Genomic DNA, 23802 nt, shown 5'->3' with positions numbered 1-23802 from the left:
CATTCTTGATGAAGAGCTTCTGCTCAAAACATCAACTCCCCTGCTCCTCGGATGATGCCTGACCGCCTGTGCTTTTCCAGCACCACACTGTTCAACTCTGATCCGTTAGTTTGGGGGCGGGTGTGGGGGGAATAGGTCTGGGTGGGTTAGTCTTTAGGGGGTCGTTGTGAACTTGTTGGGCCGATGGGCCTCTTTCCATACTGTAAGAAATCTAATCTAATCTTCGCTTTCTACTAGTTAGATGCTTGCAGAATTTACTCAGCAAAAAACAACTTTAAACATTATGTTGAAATGGTGTTCATTTCTAAATGCCAACATTCTTAAATAAAATAACATTTACATTAAAATAAATTTTAGAATATGGAAAACATACAATATAATTGTAATGACTATAAATAAACCTTAAATTCACTGGATTAAATTTTAATTGACTGTCCCCATCTGGTGGCAGAAGCTGGTCAATACAGGCTGAACTGCTTGTACTGCCCAACATCTGCCACCAGGTGAAGCCCAGGACTGCAATTCAAATTTGGAACGGCAGGCAACAGAGAAAGCTGATATGAAAGATTTAAAGAACATGTCATTAAAGTTTAAGAACTTTAAAGAAAAGATTTTGAAGGATGGGAATGGGGTTTAGGCAGAGAGTGAGGAACAGGGATAGGAGCAAGTTGAAGGCCAGGGCCAACTGAATGTGGGAGGTCATACAAGAGCTTCGTAAGAAGCAAATGGTACTCTTAACAGTAAACAAATATGTTGTCCCAATTTTATTGATAATGTTAAAGTAAGACAATTTTAAGTGAATCTTTAAGTTAATGGGGATGCAATAGCCTAGTGGTATTAATGCAAGACAATTATTTCAAAAACTCGGCTAATGTTCTGGGGACCTGGGTCAAACCACATTGCGGAAGATGGTGGAATTTGAATTCAATAATAATTTGGAATGAGGAATCTACTGATGACAATGAAACCATTGGTTGTCTGAAAAGATCATATAGTTCACTAATGCCCTTCAGGGAAGGAAATTTGCCATCTTTACCCAGTCTGGTCGATGTAACTCCAGACCCTCTACAATATGGTTGACTCTCAACTACCCTCTGAAATGGCCTAGCAGGCTGCTCAGTGTAAAGGTAATTAGGGATCGGCAGTGAATGCTGGCCAGCCAAAAACATGCTCCATGAGTGAATTTTAAAAATCAACTTTAAATGGGGTTCCCTGTATCTGAGGGAGGAGTCTTTACTTTATCTTTCCTTTTTCTCACTGCACCATCTTCAAATGTCACTTCTGGGTTTATTAATTTATGATAAATTATAATTAATTGCATTTTGTGGACTTTCAAAGAGCTTAGAATCTGAGTTTGGTTTGGGAGACATAATATCACTCTAAATGTGAATGTAGTTTGAAGAAATGAAAGTTTAATTTGTAATAACCATTCTACATGATAAAGGAGAATAATAGATTATTGTATTTTGAATTGCTTTATATGTAATTACAGAGTATATGTAAGTAGGGTGAGTAGGTTATACCAAATGCATTGTCCTCATCTACACACCTGGTCACCTCTTTGAAAAATTCAATCAAGTTGGTCAGGCACAATTAACTAAATAATGATGACTGTTCTTGATTAATTCCTGCTTCTCCAAATGCAGATTAATTTTGAAATTGTTTCCAGTACTTAATCCACCACTAAGATTAGACCTTGCTCCTTTCTTGAATAACTGGCAACCCACTGTTAACTACTTTCTGTTTTTTGTACCAATATTATCCCTCTCATGAGTGAACACTGACCCAAAGTATTCAATTAGAACCTTATCTGTGTGCTCCAGCTCCACGTACAAACTGTTACTGTCATCTTTAATGGATCATTTTCTTTCCCTGGGCATCCTACCCTTGATGTACTTGTATTTTCTTTTAATTTACCTGTCATTCTTTCATCAACCAAAAGAGAAAATGCTGGAAAATCTCAGCAGGTCTGGCAACATCTGTAAAGAGAAAAAAGAGCTGATATTTCGAGTCTAACTGACCCTTTGTCAAAGCTTTTATTTGCTTTTATTTGTCATTCTTTCATGTCCCCTTTTTGCCCTCATTTCCTTTTTAATGGCTTTGTGTGTGGGGAATCATGTCTCACAGACTTGATTGAGTTTCTTTGAAGAAGTAACAAAGAGGATTGATGAGGGCAGAGCTGTAGATGTAATCTATATGGATTTCAATAAGGCGTTCGACAAGGTTCCCCATGGGAGACTGATTAGCAAGGTTAGATCTCATGTAATACAGGGAGGACTAGCCATTCGGGTATAGAACTAGCTCAAAGGTAGAAGACAGAGGGTGGTGATGAAGGGTTGTTTTTCAGACTGGAGGCCTGTAACCAGTGGAGTGCCACAAGGATTGGTGTTGGGTCCACTACTTTTCGTCATTTATATAAATGATTTGGATGTGAATGTAAGAGGTACAGTTAGTAAGTTTGCAGATGACACCAAAATTGGACGTGTAGAGGACAGCGAAGAGGGTTACCTCAAATTACAACAGGCTTTTGATCAGATGGGCCAATGGGCTGAAAAGTGGCAGATGGAGTTTAATTCAGATAAATGCGAGGTGCTGCATCTTGGGAAAACAAATCTTAGCAAGACTTCTACACTTAATGGTAAAGTCCTCGGGAGTGTTGCTGAACAAAGAGACCTTGGAGTGCAGGATCATAGCTCCTTGAAAGTGGAGTTGCAGGTAGATAGGGTAATGAAGGAGGCATTTGGTATGCTTTCCTTTATCAGTCAGAGTATTGAGTACAGGAGTTGGGAGGTCATGTTACGGCTGTACAGGACATTGATTAGGCCACTGTTGGAATATTGCGTGCAATTCTGGTCCCCTTCCTATTGGAAGGATATTGTGAAACTTGAAAGGGTTCAGAAAAGATTTACAATGATGTTGCTAGGGTTGGAGGTTTTGAGCTATAGGGAGAGGCTGAACAGGCTGGGGCTGTTCTCCCTGGAGCATTGGAGGCTGAGGGGTGAGTTTATAGAGGTTTCCAAAATTCTGAGGAACATGGATAGGATAAATAGGCAAGGTCTTTTCCCTGGGGTGGGGTAGTCCAGAACTAGAGGGCATAGGTTTAGGGTGAGAGGGGAAAGATATAAAAGAGACCTAAGGGGCAACTTTTTCTCGCTGAGGGTGGCACGTGTATGGAATGAGCTGCCAGAGGAAGTGGTGGAGGCTGGTACAATTGCAACATTTAAGAGGCATTTGGATGGGTATATGAAAAGAAAGGGTTTGGAGGGATATGGACTGGGTGCTGGCAAGTGGGAACTAGATTGGGTTGGCATATCTTGTCGGCATGGTTGGGTTGGACCGAAGGGTCTGTTTCCATGCTGTACATTTCTATGATTCTATGACTCTAAATTACCCCTTCTGTATTCTATATTCCTCTAGGGCTTCTACTATATCGACCATAAACCTGTCTTGTTCTCCTTATCCAGTCTTGTATGTCCCTTGATATCCAGGGTTCATGGATTTGTTTGTCCAATCCTTATCTGCATTGGAACACGTTGGCCTGTAAGCTACCTGTTTCCTTTGTGAACGTGTCACATTGCTCCATCACAAATTTACCTAGAAAATATCTTCTCCCAATCCACTCTGGCCAAACCATACCTGATTTTATTAAAATTGGCTTTGCCCTGGTTTAGGACCTTGATTTCAGGCCCATCCTTATTCTTTTCCATAACAATCTTGAATCTAACAGAGTTATGATCATTTTTCTGTAAAATATTTCCCAGTGCTAATTCAATCACTTGCCTAGCTTTATTACCTAAAATTAAGGACTGCCCATTTCTTATTGGGCTTTTTATGTACACGTTGAGAAAGCTCTTCTGGATGCATTTCAAGAATTTTGCACTCATGAAGCATTTCATACTATACGCCAGTTAATAGTGGATAACTTGAAATCACTACCGTATTAATTTCTCTGAAATACACTTCTCTGAAATTTGCCCACATAACTGCTCTTCTATTTCCATTGGACTGTTAGAGGGCCTATAGTACATTCCCAACAGAAACTTCACGACCCCGCAACATGAGAGCTGCCAGTATCATTTGGGTCTGCCATTAATTCTCTGTGCACACATGCATTGTACACTATATTGGTAAAGGAGGTATTCTGTGTGCTTTGACAAATCTTTATATTGAAGAATCTGCCATTGCTTATCCTGCAGTTGTAAACTCAAGGTCCTGTGGCGTAAACTGCAGTGTTTTTTTTTGATGTAGGATGACATGGACTTGAAGGCATTAGGTTTTGACGTCGCAGGAGGGGCTGATGAGCCTTATCTACCTGGAGACTCTGGGATATTCGTTATAAAGGTAGATAAAGGAAGTGTTGCAGATGGAAGGTTAAGGTAAGCCTAGCTAATTTCTCACTTTCCTGCAACTGAAAGATATCATTTTGTATGAAAATTATTTTCCAACAGAAAGGTTCTTTCAAATGATACAAAAATCGTCTTCCACGATTCTGTTTATCGTGCACCTTTATTTCTATTCTAGGGTGAACGATTGCTTACTCAGGATAAATGATGTAGATCTTACCAACAAGGACAGGAAGCATGTCATTAAAGCTGTACTGAATGGTGGAGGGGTAATTAATATCATAGTTCGAAGAAGAAAGTCTCTGGGAGGCAGGGCGATAACTCCAGTTCATATCAACCTTGTGGGTCACAAAGGTAATTTTAAATTCTAACATCTGTATCCAACTCAATTTCCAATTCCAGAAGACTCTAATTCACGTCAGTTGCTAATTAACTGCTCATCCAGATAGCTGATCTAACTGTAATTGGAATAAATGCAAATGAAATTTATGACAAATTACTTGAAACTATTATTTTGTTCAACCCCCATGATGCATCTCCACTGCTGTGTAATGTCCAATGGGTTATTCATGTTATTTACTTTTATAATAAGGTCATATTTGTCATTGACCTTGAGGCATGTTAAATAGTCAGAAATTAGTAATGAGGAAAACCAAAGGTATGTTCATTTATAGCCACAGTTCTAAGAGAAATAAATATGATGAATCTAGGAATTGTAAACTTCTGCATTGAGGATGCACCGTATAAGTGAGACCTAAGGGTTTTAGTCCATTAGCTTGTTGTACAGGGACATGTTTAGCCTGCATGTCTCAGTACTTAGGTTCTATTATGATATAATCCTACCATATTATAGAATCTTTAAACATCTAATAGCACACAATTAATGTTCCAACTACACTTCCAACAAGCTAAACCTTATGGCAAAATTATAGGTGCTAATCCTTTTCAGGACCATGATTCTTGACAATCTGGTGTTAAAATCTTTAGTAACTGTTCTGTTTACATTTCTATTTTTTACTTGCAGCGTTGTCCTGTTTGAAGTTTTTGGACTGAAAAGTTGGGAAGTGCTGTTGGAAAAATACTGAATCAGTATACCTAGATCTTTAGATTCACAACCTGCAGTCCTGGGAAATTAATGAGAACATTGAGTTTTATTTTACAAGGCCCATAAGTCAACATAGCATCTGCCTAATGACCTATGAAGATAAATAGAGTTCAGTGGCCTCTTGTATACAGGAAAATTAGTTTACTTGTCAACCATATTTGACAGTATTTAAAGTACAAATGTTGATGTTTGTAGGGTAAGTAGCCTCTGCTGTACCCATTTTGTGTTTCTATCTTTTGCAGACATTGGAATCAGCTTGGAGACTGGAGTGTATGTAGCTACTATTGTTCCTGGCAGTTCTGCTGCAAGGGAAGGATCCTTAACGGTGGGAGACAGACTGATTACAGTTAGTGATCTGAATTTACAACTAAACTACATGGCAAATCTTCCCCCTGGCAAAGCAACTTGTTAGCGTGCAACATACTGTACCAATCAGTGTCCCCCATGTCCCAAAGTTTCCGATTTCTTAAGCACTACTGTAGAAGGTAGCAAGTGAAGCTAGTCACCCTTTAAATTAGGTTAAGGCATACAAAGATGCTTGCAGCAACAGGTAATTATCGTGTAAGTAACATGAAACATTTGCATTAGTCAAAGGTTTGTGTGAACATTTCTCATACTCGGGATTTTGTCAATGTAGGATGATTATTGATGAGCACTGTAGGGGACACAATAGTAAGACCAGTTTTAGAATAGATGTTTTAGAAAAGGCATTAGCAGAAATGACTTTGAGTGATTGAAATGCAAAGAAAGATCTGATAGGAACACCACCTGCAAAATCTGCTCCATCCACTCACCATGCTGATTGGAAACTACATCACCATTCCTTCAGTGTCACAAGGTCAAACTCCTGGAACACTGTCCCTAACAACACAGTAGGGGGTTCCTATGCCAAATGGACTGCAGTGTTTCAAGAAGGCAGGTCACCATCAAAGGCAGCTCACCTCGAAGACACCTGTGCATGGGCCATAAATGCTGGCCTAACCAGTAATGCCCACATGCCATGAATTAATTAAAAACACAGCTAACATAGCTTTATTGTAAAAAAAAATGCTAAAAGGAGACTTAATACAATGTGGATGTTGTAGAGGTAAGCAGATTAATTATAAAGAAAAAAAAAGCAGAACCTATTAACTTAATTTTTATGAAACAGCGAAAGTTACACTTGAACTCTTAGAGTTAGTATTGATGTACTTGATTGTTAATTAGTCTTTCTCTTTCACAGATAAATGGTATTGCACTAGAAAACAAGTCACTGACAGAATGTGAAGCTTTGTTGCGAAATTGCAGGGATTCTGTCAGTCTTTCACTGATGAAGGTATGGTTGAGAGAAACATAGAGAAAAGGAGCAGTAATAAGCCATTCAGACCTTGGAGTCTACTTCTCTCTTCAATGTGATCACTTGATAATCCAACTCAGTACCCTTTTCTCTCTTTCTTCCCATACCCTTTGATCCCTTTAGCCCTAAGAACTATATATGACTCCTTGAAAACGTTGAATCTATTGTAAGTTGCAAGTGATTTCAGCAAGAAATATGCAGTCCTGCAGTATTTCAATCTAAACATTGTTTCTTCCAAATAAAAATGTGTGCAGCTATCTAGCTCTGATTTTAACATTGACTGTAATGGGCAGCAATGCTTCATTTAAAGTTGTTTCCCATAAAGTTGTTGCATTCAAGATCCCAAATTTTAACAATTCAACCACAACTTTACATGAGACCTTCCTGGATTCGGTTCAGTCACTTGTGTAGCATGCTTCTGCAGAAATAACTATCAAACCAGCTCAATGTTGCTAAAAGAATTGGTTAATGATGTTTTAAATCTCAAGTGTTCTAAGAATGCAATAGAAATGACTCTTTATAAAATGTAGTATGCTTTTTTTTAAAAACAAGATGACCACCTGAATCTCTAAATTCAGTCTATAAAATTGAAAGTCTAGGAACGAGCTTGCATCTGTAACCGCCTGAATAAGCCCCTCTTTTTCAGCGAGTAAAGATGCAGTGCACCTCAGCCTCTGAACAAAGTACAATTTTTGACAGCCATAATGGATATGTGGGTATACCTAACCAGCCATGGACAGCCAGTGTTAAAGAGGGTGGCTGACCACCACCTTATTAAGGACAATTACATATGAGCAATAAATGCTGACATATCCAATGACACCCACATCCCATGAACAGATTTCCTAAAAAGGGTTCTTTACAGCGTAGATCTGCACAGAAAATGAAATCAGGAAAAAGGTCAATTAGAGCTATTACACTTAGAAGTAGTTCTGCCATTCAATGAGATCATGGCTGATCTGTTGATCCTCAACTCAACCATTCTGCCTTAACGCAATTGCCTTCAATTCCCTTACTGATTAAAATGTAATAACCCAGACTCAACAGCCTTCTTTGGTGTAGAATTCCACAGTTTCTCTACTCTCTGAGAAATTCATCCTCATCGCTGCCTTAGATAGGTGATCCCTTACTCTGAGATTATGCCCCATGGTTCCAGACAGTCCATGAGGGGGAAACAACCTCTCCACACCTGTCCTGTTGAACCCTCTAAGGATGTTCGATGTTTCAATATTATCTCCTCTCATTTTTATAAGCTCAAATGAGTGCAAGCCCAACCTACTCAACCTCTTATGATAAGAGAATCCCTCCATACCAAGGATCAACCGAGTGAACCTTCTCTACTTCTAGTTTTGGAATGCTGTTATTACCTTGTACTGAGGAAACTTAAGCAAATTTATCTCCTCTGCCAAAGTGCCCATTTAGCACATCAGTTGTTTGTAATTAGATGCAGAAAGACACAATGGGAGGCATCTAATTCCATAACCCAAGCATCTTAGTTGTCTGCTCCAATAACCATTACGTTCTCCCTTCTTCCATTTTAGTATAAGGTGATCTATTCACAAGACTAGATCACAAGATTACACCTTCAGTTTAATAGTTTTCCAGAGAAAACAATAGAGAATCCTGATCTCTTATCTATTTGTTATATTACCTTTGGGAATAGACCATCCATTTAGGATTTAATACAGCGATTATTTAATCCATTTTCAGGAATGTTATGATCCCGGACCAGATCACCAATTTTATGTTGCAGTCTGGCCAAAGACCAGTATATTTTTTAAAATAGGCAAAATGAGAGATCCCAAGTACTTACTAAGAGAATAAATATACAAGATTTCTCGACATTGAATAAAACAAAATAAAGTTTACTCTACAAACTTGAACAGTAATGCAAATTAGAATAGCAATATAATTTACAATGTATGTACAATTTGTACTCTCAAGAATCAGAATTAACACAATATGAGTAATAGACAAACAATAGTCAAATGCCATACATAGTAAATCAAACAGCAAATGTGGTCAAGACAGATCCAAATGAATGTGATGATGATGGGCGGCACGGGTTCAATTCCCGCCTCAGGACTGTGTGGAGTTTGCACATTCTCCCCGTGTCTGCGTGGGTTTCCGCCGGGTGCTCCGGTTTCCTCCCACACTCCAAAGATGTGCAGGTTAGGTGAATTGGCCATGCTAAATTGCCCGTAGTGTTAGGTAAGGGGTAGATGTAGATGTAGATGTAGGGGTATGGGTGGGTTACGCTTCGGCGGGGCGGTGTGGACTTGTTGGGCCGAAGGGCCTGTTTCCACACTGTAAGTAATCTAATCTAAAGTAATCTAATCTAATGAATTTATCAGCAATCTCCCAAGCATTAATGACTATGTAAGTCTCTAAATCGCATTGAAACTTCTGTCATCTCTGCAAGAGACTCTGCAGTTCTCCTCTTTTGAGTTTTGGAATTGTCTCAAAAGTGGCTCTGTCATGGACTTGCTCAGCACATCTGGTAGTTCGCACACCTTTCCTAGAACTGTGCTTCACTGCCTATTCACAGGCCCAATTCCAGCTAGTCTGCAACAGCTGGCTTCACCGATCTAGTACAACTCCAAACTCCACTCGTTCTCACCTGCATCAAGCACACATTTCTTTTGGGCTTTCTTTATCCCCACTCTGAGCTGCAATGAGCTATTAATGGCTCGGAGGCTTCTTCCGAGCCCCACAGTTACCAGAGCTTTTCCTGAGCCCTAACTCCAAACAGTTAGCTTCGCCTACTAGCTCCTAGAAGGTCTCTACGTTGGAATGGACCTTTATTGTCTTAACCTAAACACCAGGCCAGCAGCCTAAAAGCATAGAATGTTAGCTTCACTGCCTCCAACTTACTGTTGAAGAATGACTGTTTGGTAACCCTCAACTTTTCTGAGTGACGTATTGAAAACATCGCAAGAGGCTCTGCCCTTGTTCCTAGGCAAAGTTGAATGTAATAATCACTGTAACACCACATTCCCTCAATATTATCATTTTCCAACTAACTTTCTCCTCACAGCTTCAAAGAGAAAACAGCCTGAACAAAAGGATTTCATCATAGTAGAAGTATCCAGCAATAGGCTTCTTTACCTTTCTAAGCAATTGACATCTCTTAGATTTCTGCAGTTAACTGAGCACGATTAACTAACTATACACTATACTAATGGGGAGTAGTCCAAATAAGAATTTAGGAGGGAAGGGACATCGGTGTCGGAACTGTGACACCAACAAAAAAACCATGGGTTTGTTAAAATTTAATCCAGACGTACTAGGCATTATATTCCAGTTTATGAGAGATGTCAGGCTGGTAAGGTAATGGAATTCTGAAACACTGATTCAAAAAAATTACTGTGTTGAGTTAGATATAGTATGTAAGCACGAGTGGCGCTTTGGCAAATCAGTGCTGGTGTTACAGCAGCTCTGGCACTCTCCCCATCCTGAATCTGCACACTTGAAAATGCTTCCAGATGTGCAGAAAATGTAAAACATCGAAGAAAGATATTGTACCTGTCTTTAAAGATTGTCTTTGTTCTTTGAATATGCCTTGCACGCATCATGATACCACCCTGAAAAATGTATGACATTAGAGCAATAGTTTTAGTTCTGCTTTAATTCAAAGTGAATAGCAATCACCATGTAGCTTCATGCAGTATGACATGAGGAAACACCACATATTTGTTCCGTTTGTGGTTTCCCAAGAAACTACACTGTTAAACTGTACTTTTGCAGCGTGTGAAGAACTCGTTTGAAAATATGGTTGATAATCTATCTATTTAAAGTACAAAACAGAAACTGCTGGAAAAGCTCTGGAGAGAAATCAGAGTTAATGTTTCAAGTCCAGTGACAGATCCACAGCGCGTACCTTCCAGGTGAAGCAACTCTTTACCTGCACTTCACTCAATCTAGTCTCCTTTATTCACTGCTCACAATGTGGTTCCCTCTACATTGTGGAAATGAAGCTCAGACTGGGTGACTCTTTGCAGAGTACCTATGTTCTATCTGCAAAAACACACCACTCTGTTTCGTGGCCAACATCTCTGTGTCAGGCTTGCTGCAGTGCTCCAAGGAAGCTCAGCACAAGCTAAAAGAATAGCACTCTGTTTTCCATTTCGGAACTCTGCAGCCTTCTGGATTTAATATTGACTTCAGCAATTTTAGAGCATGAGACCATGTCCTTAGTAGGCCCCCAAACACCAGGTTTTTGTCATCGCATAGGCAGCTACCCCACACAACTCAATGTCAGCTACTAACAGCCCCCATTAGCAACTAACCATTCTACATACTGACCTTTAACTACTCTCTTGTTTGTCCATCTGTTTTTCTCTCTCTTTGGGCTCTGTCTCCACCTATCATTTACTCTCCCTCCACCCCATCTTCTGCATAAATATCAACCTTTTCCTAGCTCCCATCAGTTCTGAAGAAAAGACCCAAAACATTAACTCTGATTTCTCTCCATCGGTGCTGCCAGACCTGTTGAGTTTTTCCAGTAATTTATGTTTTTGATTTTATTTCTGATTTCCAGCATCTGCGGTTTTTTCAATTTCCATCATAATTTGTTAGGTGGACAGACTTTGCAGACATATACAGACAAATTGTATGGAAATACATTAAATTGTCCAAAATTAAGCTGAATTCGTCATCAAAATTAAAGGAACTGATTGTAATTCTGATAACTGCTTAGTTGAAATTCCTTCAATTTGAATTTTGTACTTGAATAACATTATTTCAAACTACCATCCCCACTATTCATTCCACACACACTATGGAAGTTAACAAACAATTCACAATTAAACATTTTAAATTGTTATAGAAATCAATTGCAGAGACTCAATTTGCAATTATTAAGTACAACTATTTTGGACAGATGCAGTTTCCAGTGAAAGTTTTGCAGATTGATCAAGTGCAATTACCTTTATCCTGCATACATGGTTTTAATACCTGTGCAAATTCAACCATTTGTTCTTCTGGTCCACAGTATCTAAATATGTTTATACGTGTATTTGGAGATGAACTTTCAAACTGTTTTGGACGGATACTACAAAGCTAACATTTATCATGTTAAATGCATAGCTCTATCCCAACTCCGCCTCCCTTTTCAGCCCCACTTCCTCCCCTTACATTCCACCTACTGATCCTTCCTTCTAGCTACCAACTGGATTCATCCCTCCCATCGACCAACCAGGTCGTACCCAATTCCTGTGTCTACCTTTCACTACCTCACTATTCTGCTACTCCTCCCACCCCACTACCCACCCCTCTTCATCTGTAGCTCTCCCTATCCCCACATCTAGTCCTGAAGGAGAGTTAATACCCAAAAAATTGACTTCTCCACCTCTTGGCGCTATCTGACTTGCTGTGTTGTTCCAGCTGCCAGATTGTCCATTCATGCCATCTCCTTCAACACAACTACTGCTATTCAGAGAAAATTGTTAAATATTGCTTTTTTAATTCCCTGTATCTGTAATTCCTTTGATTATGTTGGGAAATATCAGTGATATTGTCCACCATTTACAGTGGATATATCATGTTAACACTCACGGACGCAAAATATGCACTGGGAATCTGTATGAAAAATTAAGAAATAGTAAAATTTCATTCTTGATATATTACCATTTGTTAGGCCATCTATCCCTAGCAAGGTTTGTAAAGTTTGCAATTGATATGATAAGCCTCTTGCTGCACTAGATTTTTACTCTAATTACACAAAAATCTGATGCAGTCTTCGTAACTGTTGAGTCAATATTTTTGAGCACAAGCTGCAAAAGACAGGTCCTAGTTGAGTAGCCTTGTGAATTACTTAAAGTGTGTACTTTTCTTCTGTCTCTGAAGGTGGTTCCTCAGAGTTCCTCTTGGAGTGGACAGAATATACTTGAAACACTAAAGGAATCTGAGAAATCTGGAAACTGTAGGATTCATGAATCGGAAGTACAGGTTCCTAATACCCGAAACTTGAAACATAACAGTTCAACACAGACTGACATTTTCACTACAGACTCGAGCTTACTTGACAGCAAAAATGATAGAGCCAATCATGAAGGTGGCACTTATTGTGAACATAAGCAATTTTCAAGCTGTCCTTTGCAATCTAATACACATAGGACAGCTGATCATACTTGCCACAATTTTTCAGACCACAAACCTGGCCCTTTCAGCCCAGAGCTATTTCCTGATCAAGGTTATGGGATTGGAGAACATGATAAAAGACGCTTCACGTTTGACCCAACAGTTACGGATTGTGTGGTGGTGGAGACAGATGCAGAAAATGGGCATAATTCTAAACACAGTGGTGGCACCTGGCCAAAAACAATGGTGGATGTTTCACCTTCTGAACCTGGAAAACTCTCCATATTCAAACTGCCAAAACAAAGGAAGCCTATCTTCGATCCAGATACCTTCAAAAGGCCACAAACTCCCCCAAAGATGGATTATCTCTCTCCAACACAAAAGCAGACGCATTCTTTTCAGTCATCAAAGAGTGAATCTGGTTCAACACCTCCAACACCACCCAAAAGGAGTGATTCATTCAAATTTAAGCACAAACAACAAGCTAGCTCTACTTCAGACTCTACAATAAATACTGGGTCACCTCCAACCAGCCCCACAGGGCCTAAATCCCCTGTGTCCCTTGGAATAAAACAAGAGACAACATATGAAGTTCATGATATGAAGGCTGGCCACTATCAGCCTGCTCAGTACTTAGAGGGAACTGCTTTAGTACCTTCAAGGACTTCTGAGAAATCAGAAGGTAACCAGAGAGTTGAGGAGGAACCTGTGAACAGACGGCGACCAAAATCTGCTCCTGTTTTAAGACCAAGCAAACTTGCTCCCTTGATTATCTCTGGACCGTCCCCTCAGGTAAGCAATGACATTTGATTTGTGAATGACAAATTTTTGTCATTGTTTTAAGATCATCATGTGTGGTAGTAATTTTATTGACGTGTAGGTTCAAGATATGATATTTACAACTATAATTTTAAAGCTGTCCTCAGGCAATTCCTGTGGGAAGATGCTTGATAATTGATGTCCAGAGATCAATCAGAGACTAAGATCTACAGTTATGACTTGGAGTGATATTTCTATAGATTGGCAGCTGCTTGTAAATCTCAAGCTTCAACCATTCGAGAGAAGCCTGATTGTCATGCTTTGAAATAAAACATGACTGACTGGTGTGATGAGGATGTGGATTGGTGCAAAGTCTTATCCAACATATTACTGGTGGACATGCACCAGATATGAGGCTTTTAACTCTTGCGTATGTGTATAATTGACATAGTAAAGGTGAGTTAATGGTGAGAGTCCTTTGAAGTTGGTGATGATTATAGTTAAACCATGACTCTCCCTTAAACAGCTGCAGAACTAAAAACACTTCTTGGGAGTCTACTGTGTATTGGTTGTCCATAAAAATCCTAGCACTGACTATTGTCTGCTTCTTCATGAGAGTTAAGAAGAGTGGAGTCGTCATCAATGTGATGAAATTTACCAAATCATGAAATATAATTGAGTTCCATGCAGGTAATATATTACTGTTATTGCTAGGGGAAAGAGAGTTAACAAAACTAAGTAAGTAATCTTAATCAGTTGATATATGTTACTAATTAAAATTCACATGAGAAAATATAGAATCAATGGATAAAGACAAAGGAACCTCATCCAGATTTGGCCTACTAATTGCATTGGACATCCTATTAATGGAAGGGCATTTTTTGTCAGGCAGAATTTTGAGAGCATTTATTATCTATAGGATAATTCCTGTAATAGACTGACCCTTGATTATGAAGTTATCTCACTGATCAGCCAGGATCTCAGTAATCGCATGGCTAATTGGCCCAGTTTCGCATCAGAGAAAAGGCGTAGTTTACAATCTGTGTTGAGAAATAATGCATTCTGGACATCTATCTGGACAACTCTTGAATTGATTTTCCCAACCAGAGCCAGGTGCTCTGTTTGGCTTAATTTAGTCAGAAAAAATACAGAAGCAACTGGAGGACATGGAATCAGAATTGAAGTAATCAAATGGTGTATGGATAATTCCAATCTGATGTTGTGTGGCAAACACAAAAAGGGTCTCAACAACAGTGCCTTGTTAGGTCATTTTGAAACTTAGCCCAGTCGGCGTGGAAACCAGTCAAAATAATGAAGCTTACATCTTTCTGATCATTACAAATACATTGCTACCAGGAAAATTTTGAATTTAGTGTTGTAAGAGAACATTAAAAAAATAGTGGGCTAATCATCTGACCAGGATGTAAAATAATACATCTCTCTTGCTAAATTTCTCCCCCAGTCACCTTTCCTTAGGGTGCTGATTCCTTGCTGGTGTCCAGTTCTATCAATGCTGTTTATCCTTGGTTCTTAAGTGAGACTTGGAGCAACGTGTTTGACATGTGTTTTAACAGTAGGAACCATCGCAGCAAAACATTGTCCTAAGCAATATACTAAAACGTCCCATTTTATGGCGCAAAAACAACTAAACGGAGAAGTAGACTGAAAATTAAACTTTGATCTGCTGAAATGCATAGAATTCCTGCAATATTGAAGCAGGCCATTTGGCCCATCGAGTCAACATTGACCCTCTGAAGAGCATCCCAACCAGACACTATCCCTGTAACCCCACACTCCTCATGGCTAACCCATCTAGCCTGCACACGCCTAGGCACTATAGGCAATGTAGCATGGCCAATCCACCTAATCTGCACATCTTTTGACTGTGGAAGGAAACCAGAACACCCGGAGGAAACCCACACACTGGGAATGTGCAAACTCCATGTTGTCAGTTTCTGAGTGTGAAATTGAACCTAGGTCCCTGGTGTTGTGAGGCTGCAGCGCTAACTACTGAACCACTGTGCCACCCGGCCAAGTTGTGGCAGAAGATTTGGTGAACCCCATAAAGCTTTCTGGCCATAGACATTTTTCCAGCTGAGCACCCAAGTTTTGCTCTTTGTAGAGTGTATAGTTAACCACTGCATTATGGGCAATGATGTTTCAGGATACAAAATTAAACTCGCTGCAGTTGACTTGACCTGTTTACAAAGTTTGTCTTGTGCTGACATCAGCAAATGAGCACCATGTGTTGCAATGAAGTATTTAAGGATTTACCATTTGCAATAAAAGAAAATCGAATATGTGTTGAATTTAGTAAATGTATTTGTGCAAAGTGAGCATCTCAGGCTGAAAATATTCCCAACGGTAATTCATTCGTGTCCAGTCATCCATGGAACAATTTCTGCACTCAAAAGTATGCTACAAGCTGGCATATTGATAACCTATTTCTGAAGCAAACCTCTTTTACAAGATAAATAGCCCACCTGGAATAGCAACCCCATCTCCTAGGAAAAGGCATCTTGATTTCAAGTGTATTTGTCTACGTTTTGAGACAGTACCTGCTTTCACATGTGCAAGCAGTGTCGTAGAGTTCTACAGCACGGAGACAGGCTCTTTGGCTCAAACTGGTCTGTGCCAACCAAAATGCCATCAACACGAACCCCATTTTCCTGCACTTGGCCCATATCCTTCTAAATCTTTCTTATCCATGTGTTTGTCCAAATACATTTCAAATGTTGAATGTATTTTAAAATTTTCAAATTATCTTGTTAACATGTAATTTATTCTTAAATCATAGTGTGGGCTTTTTTTTTCCAGCAAGTTCTCGGAAATGTCCTTAGTCAGAAGTAGACTTCTGGTAAACTGGAAAATGCAATGCAGCCAGAGAGCTTGTTTTCAGAGCCACCATTACATGCAGCACAAGAACTTGAGCAAAATCATTGACATTTGCTCCTTGTTTGAATTTTGTTCCTTCACACTGTATAAATGTCATACATTCATGCAGCTGGTTTGGTCAGTGATACCACAGGTAATCAATATAAAAATTGTACTTTAATGAAATAGATATAGAGAGGGAGAAATAGCTGGAATTTTAGGTTTATCGCTCACTGTGTCTTTGTAGAACATAGAACAGGCCCTTTGGCCCACTATGGCTGTGCTGGCCATGATGCTATTCTTTGTTCACCTATTGTCAGCGAGAGCAAATTAAATGTACAATGACCGGTATCAGGATTTGTATTAAAGGAAGCAAATTATTAATTGCATTGAATTGGAAAAATGCAACGTGAGAATTAGCTAAAGTTGCATGTAGAAAACTTCTCAGGAAATATTCAGGCAAGGGGCATGGAACACACTGCCTGCAACAGTAGTAGACTCACCAACTTTACAGGCATTTAAATGGTCATTGGGTAGGCATATGGATGAGAATGGGATAGTGTAGGTTAGATGGGCTTCAGATTGGTTCCACAGGTCGGTGCAACATCAAGGGCCAAAGGGCCTATACTGCACTGTAATGTTCTATGTTCTAATTCTCTGCGAAGTGCTTTTGAAAATGAAGAGGTTCCAAAAGTATAGTAGAAATGATTTTGAGGAAGATTTGAGGAATGTTGTTACCATACTAAGCTCCAGAATGGCAGGAGGTTGAAGAAAGTTCAGAGACTTGGAAATAAAGCAAAAGGGAAATTCTGAGCAAACTCTGCTCACATACTTGGTTGAAGAGAAGCATTGACAGGAGTATGTTCCCTTTTCAATATGGTAATTACATTGTGGTACCTAGAGAGATTCGCGAGGTATGAAGTAATGAAGGTGCTATTACAGAAAAGCTGACAAGGTGCTGGAAACACATGAAGAAAGTTCAGAAAAGAATCTGAAAGCCCTCTTGTTTTTCCATGAAGAATTGTATACTACAGATGATTTGAATGGCACTGTTTATATTTGCAGGAAAATATTGACCCCCAATCACACTATGAGAGTCATGCATCTTGCTCCCCTATTCTCAAGTACAATTCAAGTGAAGAACGCCTCTCTTTGGAACTACACGAATGGCACCAAAACGCACCAAAACGCTCACATAGGCACAGTAGTGGCTATGTACCAGTTGTCTATAATAGTCCACCATCAGCAGGTTAGTTCATAAAGAAATTTTCAGGATATTTGGTGCTGTATTGTAAAACATATGAGTAAGATACAGATTTAAGCCTTTCTAATGTTTTAATTCTTGCAATTGAATCATTCTTGTTTCAGCTGCTCTTAAAATATGATTTAAAATGTGTTCAAAGCTCTTGGACATTTGAGAGTTATTGTTTGTCAGTAAATTAATATATTTACTCTGCTAAATCTAAATGTTGTTGGCCAGCCAAAACTCAACATATGGCCTAATTGAATATAACAATGTATAAATGCAAAATGCAGGTGATTTCAGTTAATTAATGTGCAAAATAAGTTAAATATTACTAGTTCTGATTGTATGTATGTTGCATCTGTACTAGTTGATATGTAGTAACTTAAAACAGAGACCAAATAGAAAAACTTGCAAATGTAAATCTCAATCATTACAAATTTATTGCAGCTGCATTTTGAAAGGAAGAGTCAGGACAGGCAATATAAACTGATTTGTACAATTTGAAAGGAGGAGTAGAACAGAGAGATACACACGTCTTTGAAAATGGCAGTCCGAGTGGAATTCAATCCATATATGTGTGAGGTGCTTTGGCAGGACAGACAAGGCAAGGGAATATGTGATGAACAGCAGGATTCTGAGAAGCACCAAAGGTCAAATGGACCTTGGTATGCATTTCTACCAGTTACTTAATATAGCGGGACTGTTAGATAAAGTGGTTAAGAACTTGTCTTTATTTGCCGAGGTATAAGAGTTTAAGAGTAAAGAGGTGATACTGGAGCTGTATAAAATGTTAGTTAGGTGACAACTTGTGTATTGTGTGCAGTTCTGGAATTTACGTGATAGGAGAATTGTGATTGCACTGGAGAGGTTGCAGTGGTTGGAGATGTTGCCTGGGCTGGAGAATTTTAGTCATGAGAAGAGATTGGATAGACTTATTTTCCTTGGAGCAGAGGAGACTGGGTGAGGGGGATGTGATTGAGACGTATAAAATTATGAAGGGCATAGACTGGGTGAACCTATTCCTTTTGATGGAGGGACCAGTGATGTGGAAATAGATTTGTGAGAGCCAGGAGGTTTAAAGGGCACACGAGGAAGCATTTTCTCGACCAGAGAGTGGCGTGGGAATCCAGAACTTTGCCTGTCAGGGTAGTAGAGTCAGAAACCCCCAACATTTAAGTATCTCGATATACACTTGCGTGTCTTGGATCAGAATAGTTAGGTGGTTGTTTTTGACTAGTGCAGACTCAACTCTTTGATTCCACAACTCTGTGTGGATAAGGTTGTTCAAAATGTTTGGCTCTACAAACAGTGACATGGAGTACAAATACAAGCATGTTAAGATAAGCCTTTACGAATCACTGGTTCGGCCTCAGCTAAAATTCAATTCTAGGTGGCAATTCTAGGAGTAGGGAGGAGAAAGGGGGATTTGGAAAAGATGTTCAAAATCGTGAAAGATGTTTTATATGAACTAAATAAGTACTATATAACTAAATCTTCCATGGACAGACAGTCAAGTATTAAACTTTTACAGGCTGCCTTCCTGTCTCTGTGTAGGAATTCTATTTTTCTAATTGAATAACAGCTTGAAAAAAGCCGTTAGCTTTCTTGCACATTGTTCACTTCTGCTACTTTAGTTTGTTCCATATTTTTCATTGAAGAATGTACAAATGAAGATGTTTGTTTAATGCGTGTGACCATTTAAACATGATTTCTACCTTTCGTATACAGGCAATGCACAGAGAAATTTTGTGCCTTGTCCAGCTGTGACAGCTGTCCTGAGAAATCCAAACGTTCCTTTCTTCACGGTTCGGAGTCGTATGGTCCACAGTAGCAACTATCCTTCCATGGCTAGTCAGATGTGCTATCCCCAACAGCAGCATAGGTACTAATTACCCATTAGATTTGGCTAGCAATGTGTCTTGTCTACTTCGAAGTTTTTGTAAAAGAGTATTTAGCAAAAGTGCTCTGATAATGATCTTTCAGCACCTGAAAAGCATATTTCTATAACCAATTTTAAAATAAACTTTAACCTGCCTACATCGCAGTACAAATAGTTGAACTTTACTAATTAAAGGTATATGTATTTTAATACTGATTAAAGTCCAAAGTCTTGGGTTTGATTCAATGTAAGTGGCTTAAAACAGGTATTTTAAAACCATTTTGTCCAAATAATATATAACTGAGAATTTTTATTGTAAAAATCCTTTGCTGAACAGTTAAAAACGTTTATACCAAATTTCTATTCTTAGGAGAGAAATCCTGGCTCACATATTATATATCAGATCAGGAAACCTTTTTAAATCACTTACAGTTTGTTTTCCTCCTATTTAAAGTAGGGCAAGAAACCATTCACCAACTGAAAGCTTTAATGGTTCTCCACGGACCCGGCATAGGCCTCAGAGTGCAATTTGCTTTCCAGAATCTGTGCATGCCTTTGACAGTTTTAGGTGAGAATGCTTGAAACATTCATTATAGCTTTAGACTGGCTGAACCAGACTTACCAAGAAAACCTTTAAGTGACACAATACGTACAGCGTGTTTCAGCTTTTAAAATAAGACATTTAAAATGACATTGCATTGGATACACCAGTAATCTTGCAACAACAGCTCAAAAATTTACTGGGCAACTCAATTTCGGAGAAACTGGTTAGGAAAGTGAACAAACGCTTGACAAAAGAGACAGGTTGTGGGAAGGGGGATGCATATGGGGAAGTGGTAGTGTTAACTTTTGACCTGAAACTTAATTGAACTGGTCTTGCTAATACAGTGAATACAAGAGAAGGTCAGAGGTTAGGAATTCTGTGTCAAGTAACTCCCCATCTGACTTTCCAAAGCCTATCCCTATCTCCAAGGTAGGGTAGAAATGTGATGGAATATACTCCAAATGCTGCAGGGTGACTGCAGCTTGAAAAATACTCAAAAAGTTCAACATCATCCAGGATAGATAAAGGCAGAAACTACTGGAGAAACTCAGCAGGTCTGGAAGCAGTTTTAGAGGGAAAAGTAGAGTTAATGTTTTGTGTTAGTATGGCTCTTCAGAACTGAACAGCTGGAGCATGATGGTTTTAATTTTGCTGACTGAGGGGAAGAGGAGCAAATGGAAAAGATTGTGAGGGTGCCCAGAGCAAAAGAGAAAGAGTGGTTTAATTTTTTTCAATCCAATCTACTGTATTCTGTGCTCACCGTGTGGACTTCTTTACACTGGCAAGATCAATTGCAGACTGGGTAACTGACTTGCACAACACCTCCATTTTGTCCGTTGTTTGCCATTTTCGATAAACCATTTTATGCCCGTGTTAACCTTTTGGCAGAGCAAACCCATTTTCTCCATTTCACACTCTAATTTACATCATTTTATATTTCTGTTTCCTTTACCAACCGTTAGAACTCACTTTGTCCTTTGCTGTGGGCAGTCTCACAATTTGTTCCACTTGCTGCTCCTCCCCATCTGTCATCAGCATAAAAGCACCACTTCCCATCTCCTTTCAGTCCGAAGAGTCATACTAGAAATGATAACTCTGTGTCTGTCTCTAGGCGTGCTGAGTTTCTGTCAGACTTTATATTGTTATTTCAGATTTACAGCAGCTCCAGTATTTTGCTTTTGTCATCTCGGACATAATAGGTCATTTGATTAGCATTCCATTCAGCACCTTAAAAGCCATCTGAGTCCATCATCAATGCACAATGACAGAAGTGTGTTCCATATTCAAGATGGACCTCAAATAGCAATTTGCCAAACTTCCTTCAACAGCCTTTTTTAAACCATTGAACTCTGTCACCTGGAGGAGAAGGGCAACAGACATACAGGAACACCACTATGTGCGAATTCCCTTGCTCACTCCACACACACTCCCAAACTGTCACCATTCCTTCACTATTTGGATCTGCTAAAGGGAGTGGGGCCAGTGAAGAAAGCATTGAAATAGATGATTATGGAAAGGGTAGTGGCAAGAATTTGAACAGAAGAGTGGCTAAGAAAGACAGAGATGGTGAACAGCACATGAAGTCAGATACTTAGTTGAGGGTTGAATAATCAAAGCTGAGTGCAAGTTGAATGTCAAAAATGTTTTCAGGTTTTGAAGATAAAAGGGAAGTTGGAGATAGGAAGAGATTGATGGTGGTTCCTTTTGAAGCAGTAAATGATGGGAGTTATAAGATTTGGGAACAAACATTAAACGTCAACCAATTTGACGGCCATTGATGACAGTTAGGTAGTCAAGAAGTTCAAGGGAAGTGGATCTTATGGACAAAATATGGTCAGCCCTGTAACTCAAAAACTACAGATTTGGTTATAAAAATTAAATAAAATTATCTTTGGAACTCGGTGGAGAAAAAGAATGATGATTGGTTTTGGCCATGATATAAAACAAAGGTTAAATATAAAATATGTTCAATTCTAAATTAACGTTTTGAATTTGTACTTCTTGTTGGAGAATTTTACTTGCTGGTATTAAAAAAAAACTTAGAAAGCATTGAATGCAACTTCATTGTTTTACTTCCTAGCCCACAACATCACACACATCATAGCTTGGATCTGACTGGCCCAGACCACAAACACTCAAGTGACTTGTTGGAGTCCTCTAGAAGCACAACATCACATGGAACACAGTCTCTACCAGCCAGTGCACGTATTGGTAATTCTTCATCTGCTCATTTTTGTTTAGTCAATACTACCTAATATCTTTGCAGTGACCACTGAGCCACCCCTTTTGGTTTTTCAGCAGGTTCATCAAGCAGCTTGGCTTTTGCTCCGAGTAAAAGTGGACGGATTCGAATCCCTTCAAATACCCGTTACCCACGATTGACTACAGGCTCTGACAGAGGTAATCTTCCACAACACACAATTTTACTGTTGCTAGCATTCTGTTCACTTTGCTCCCATAATTCCTTTTGCCCTCTGGAGTAGAGGAAGGAGGAGAGTCATGCATCACGCGAAAGTGTAGTGCCTGATCAGCTGATGAATTTAACTTTGGTTGTCTGAAATTTTCTTTAATCGTAGCTAAGTAATATTTGGAGTTATTTCTTAATACTTATGGGGTTTGTAATGGGAAATTATAGACATAGTGATCTACAATTTTGCATTTTGAGTTTGATGTCAAGGCAGTTTGCTATCTGAATTATGATCAAGTTTTAAATCAGCTATTGCTAAAAGTGTTTAAGAGCTAACTGAAGTGATGTTGCTTCAGTTATGATACTGTAGATAGTTGGAAATCAGCTCATGTCTCGACGACAGTATAGGGGTGGATTCTGGCTTAGAATTTCACAACTTAATTGGAGTCAATTAATTTTAATAGCTTAATTTGCATATATTCCAGAAATAAATTATTGGTTTTGGTTGAGTTTGCCAGTGTCAAATATTCTTAATCATCTTAGTGTATTGTTATCAACTGTAGCAAGTTGAATTCAGTGATCTTGAAGATATTTTTCCATGCATTTCCTTGTTTAGTCTTTTTTTTATTCAATTGTCTGAATCCAGCATGAGTTTACCATGATCATAAAGCCATTACACCACTAAATGACCTTCAGCTTTATCAGTTTAATCTATTAAAAATAATTAAATTTGCCCTTCTAGGAAATAATGATACAGATACTTGCTTGTGTTCAAGTTTTTTGTGTGGATAATTTAACTCTTAATGTTTCTGCATCAGAAGCATGTTATGGAAGTGAGAGCAGATGGAAGGAGTGGAATGATTTTTCCAACTTTGCAATCATTTTATTTTCTCATTTTGCAACATGAGACTTCCACTTTTATGTATATCTAGTTGTGTAGCTATACAAATTTTGTCTTCTGAGCCATTACTCCACCTCAAATCTTGTCTCAATAAAGTATTGAGTTAACCATTTCTGAGGTGCTCATCATACTGTAATAAAGCTTGTGCAAGGAAAAGCATCTACCTATAGATCTTTGGATTGCTACCAACTTCATAAATCTGATATACGATGAAGAGTATGTTGCGCTATGCTAGATGTTGATTCATTTGCTGATTATTGGTTTTGCTAGATGCTAGCTTGCACTATGACACTTCTAAAAGAACATGCACAGTCGAAGTTGTCAATA

General features: G+C 38.9%; 1 protein-coding gene across 18 annotated transcripts in view; it reads left to right on the top strand.

Annotated features, from left to right (window-relative positions):
• LOC140484687 (disks large homolog 5-like) overlaps nt 1-23802 on the top strand; it is a 195897-nt gene that overhangs the window by 127967 nt on the left and 44128 nt on the right. For 5 of the 18 annotated variants that reach the window (XM_072583340.1, XM_072583338.1, XM_072583337.1 and 2 more), the window contains 10 exons: nt 4249-4376; nt 4522-4697; nt 5691-5794; nt 6671-6763; nt 12632-13657; nt 17564-17747; nt 19473-19626; nt 20078-20191; nt 22248-22378; nt 22469-22567. In XM_072583340.1, the coding sequence (XP_072439441.1) occupies nt 4249-4376; nt 4522-4697; nt 5691-5794; nt 6671-6763; nt 12632-13657; nt 17564-17747; nt 19473-19626; nt 20078-20191; nt 22248-22378; nt 22469-22567 (2209 nt within the window). Of the gene's footprint in view, nt 1-4248; nt 4377-4521; nt 4698-5690; nt 5795-6670; nt 6764-12631; nt 13658-17563; nt 17748-19472; nt 19627-20077; nt 20192-22247; nt 22379-22465; nt 22568-23802 lie in introns of all 18 variants that reach the window. The other 13 variants (XM_072583339.1, XM_072583336.1, XM_072583329.1 and 10 more) reach the window with 6 other exon arrangements.

The sequence above is a fragment of the Chiloscyllium punctatum genome, chromosome 13 (assembly GCF_047496795.1).
Source record: "Chiloscyllium punctatum isolate Juve2018m chromosome 13, sChiPun1.3, whole genome shotgun sequence".
Taxonomy (NCBI): domain Eukaryota; kingdom Metazoa; phylum Chordata; class Chondrichthyes; order Orectolobiformes; family Hemiscylliidae; genus Chiloscyllium; species Chiloscyllium punctatum.
The sequence above is the reverse complement of the archived record's forward strand: the minus strand, read 5'-3'. Positions and strand labels throughout refer to the sequence as shown.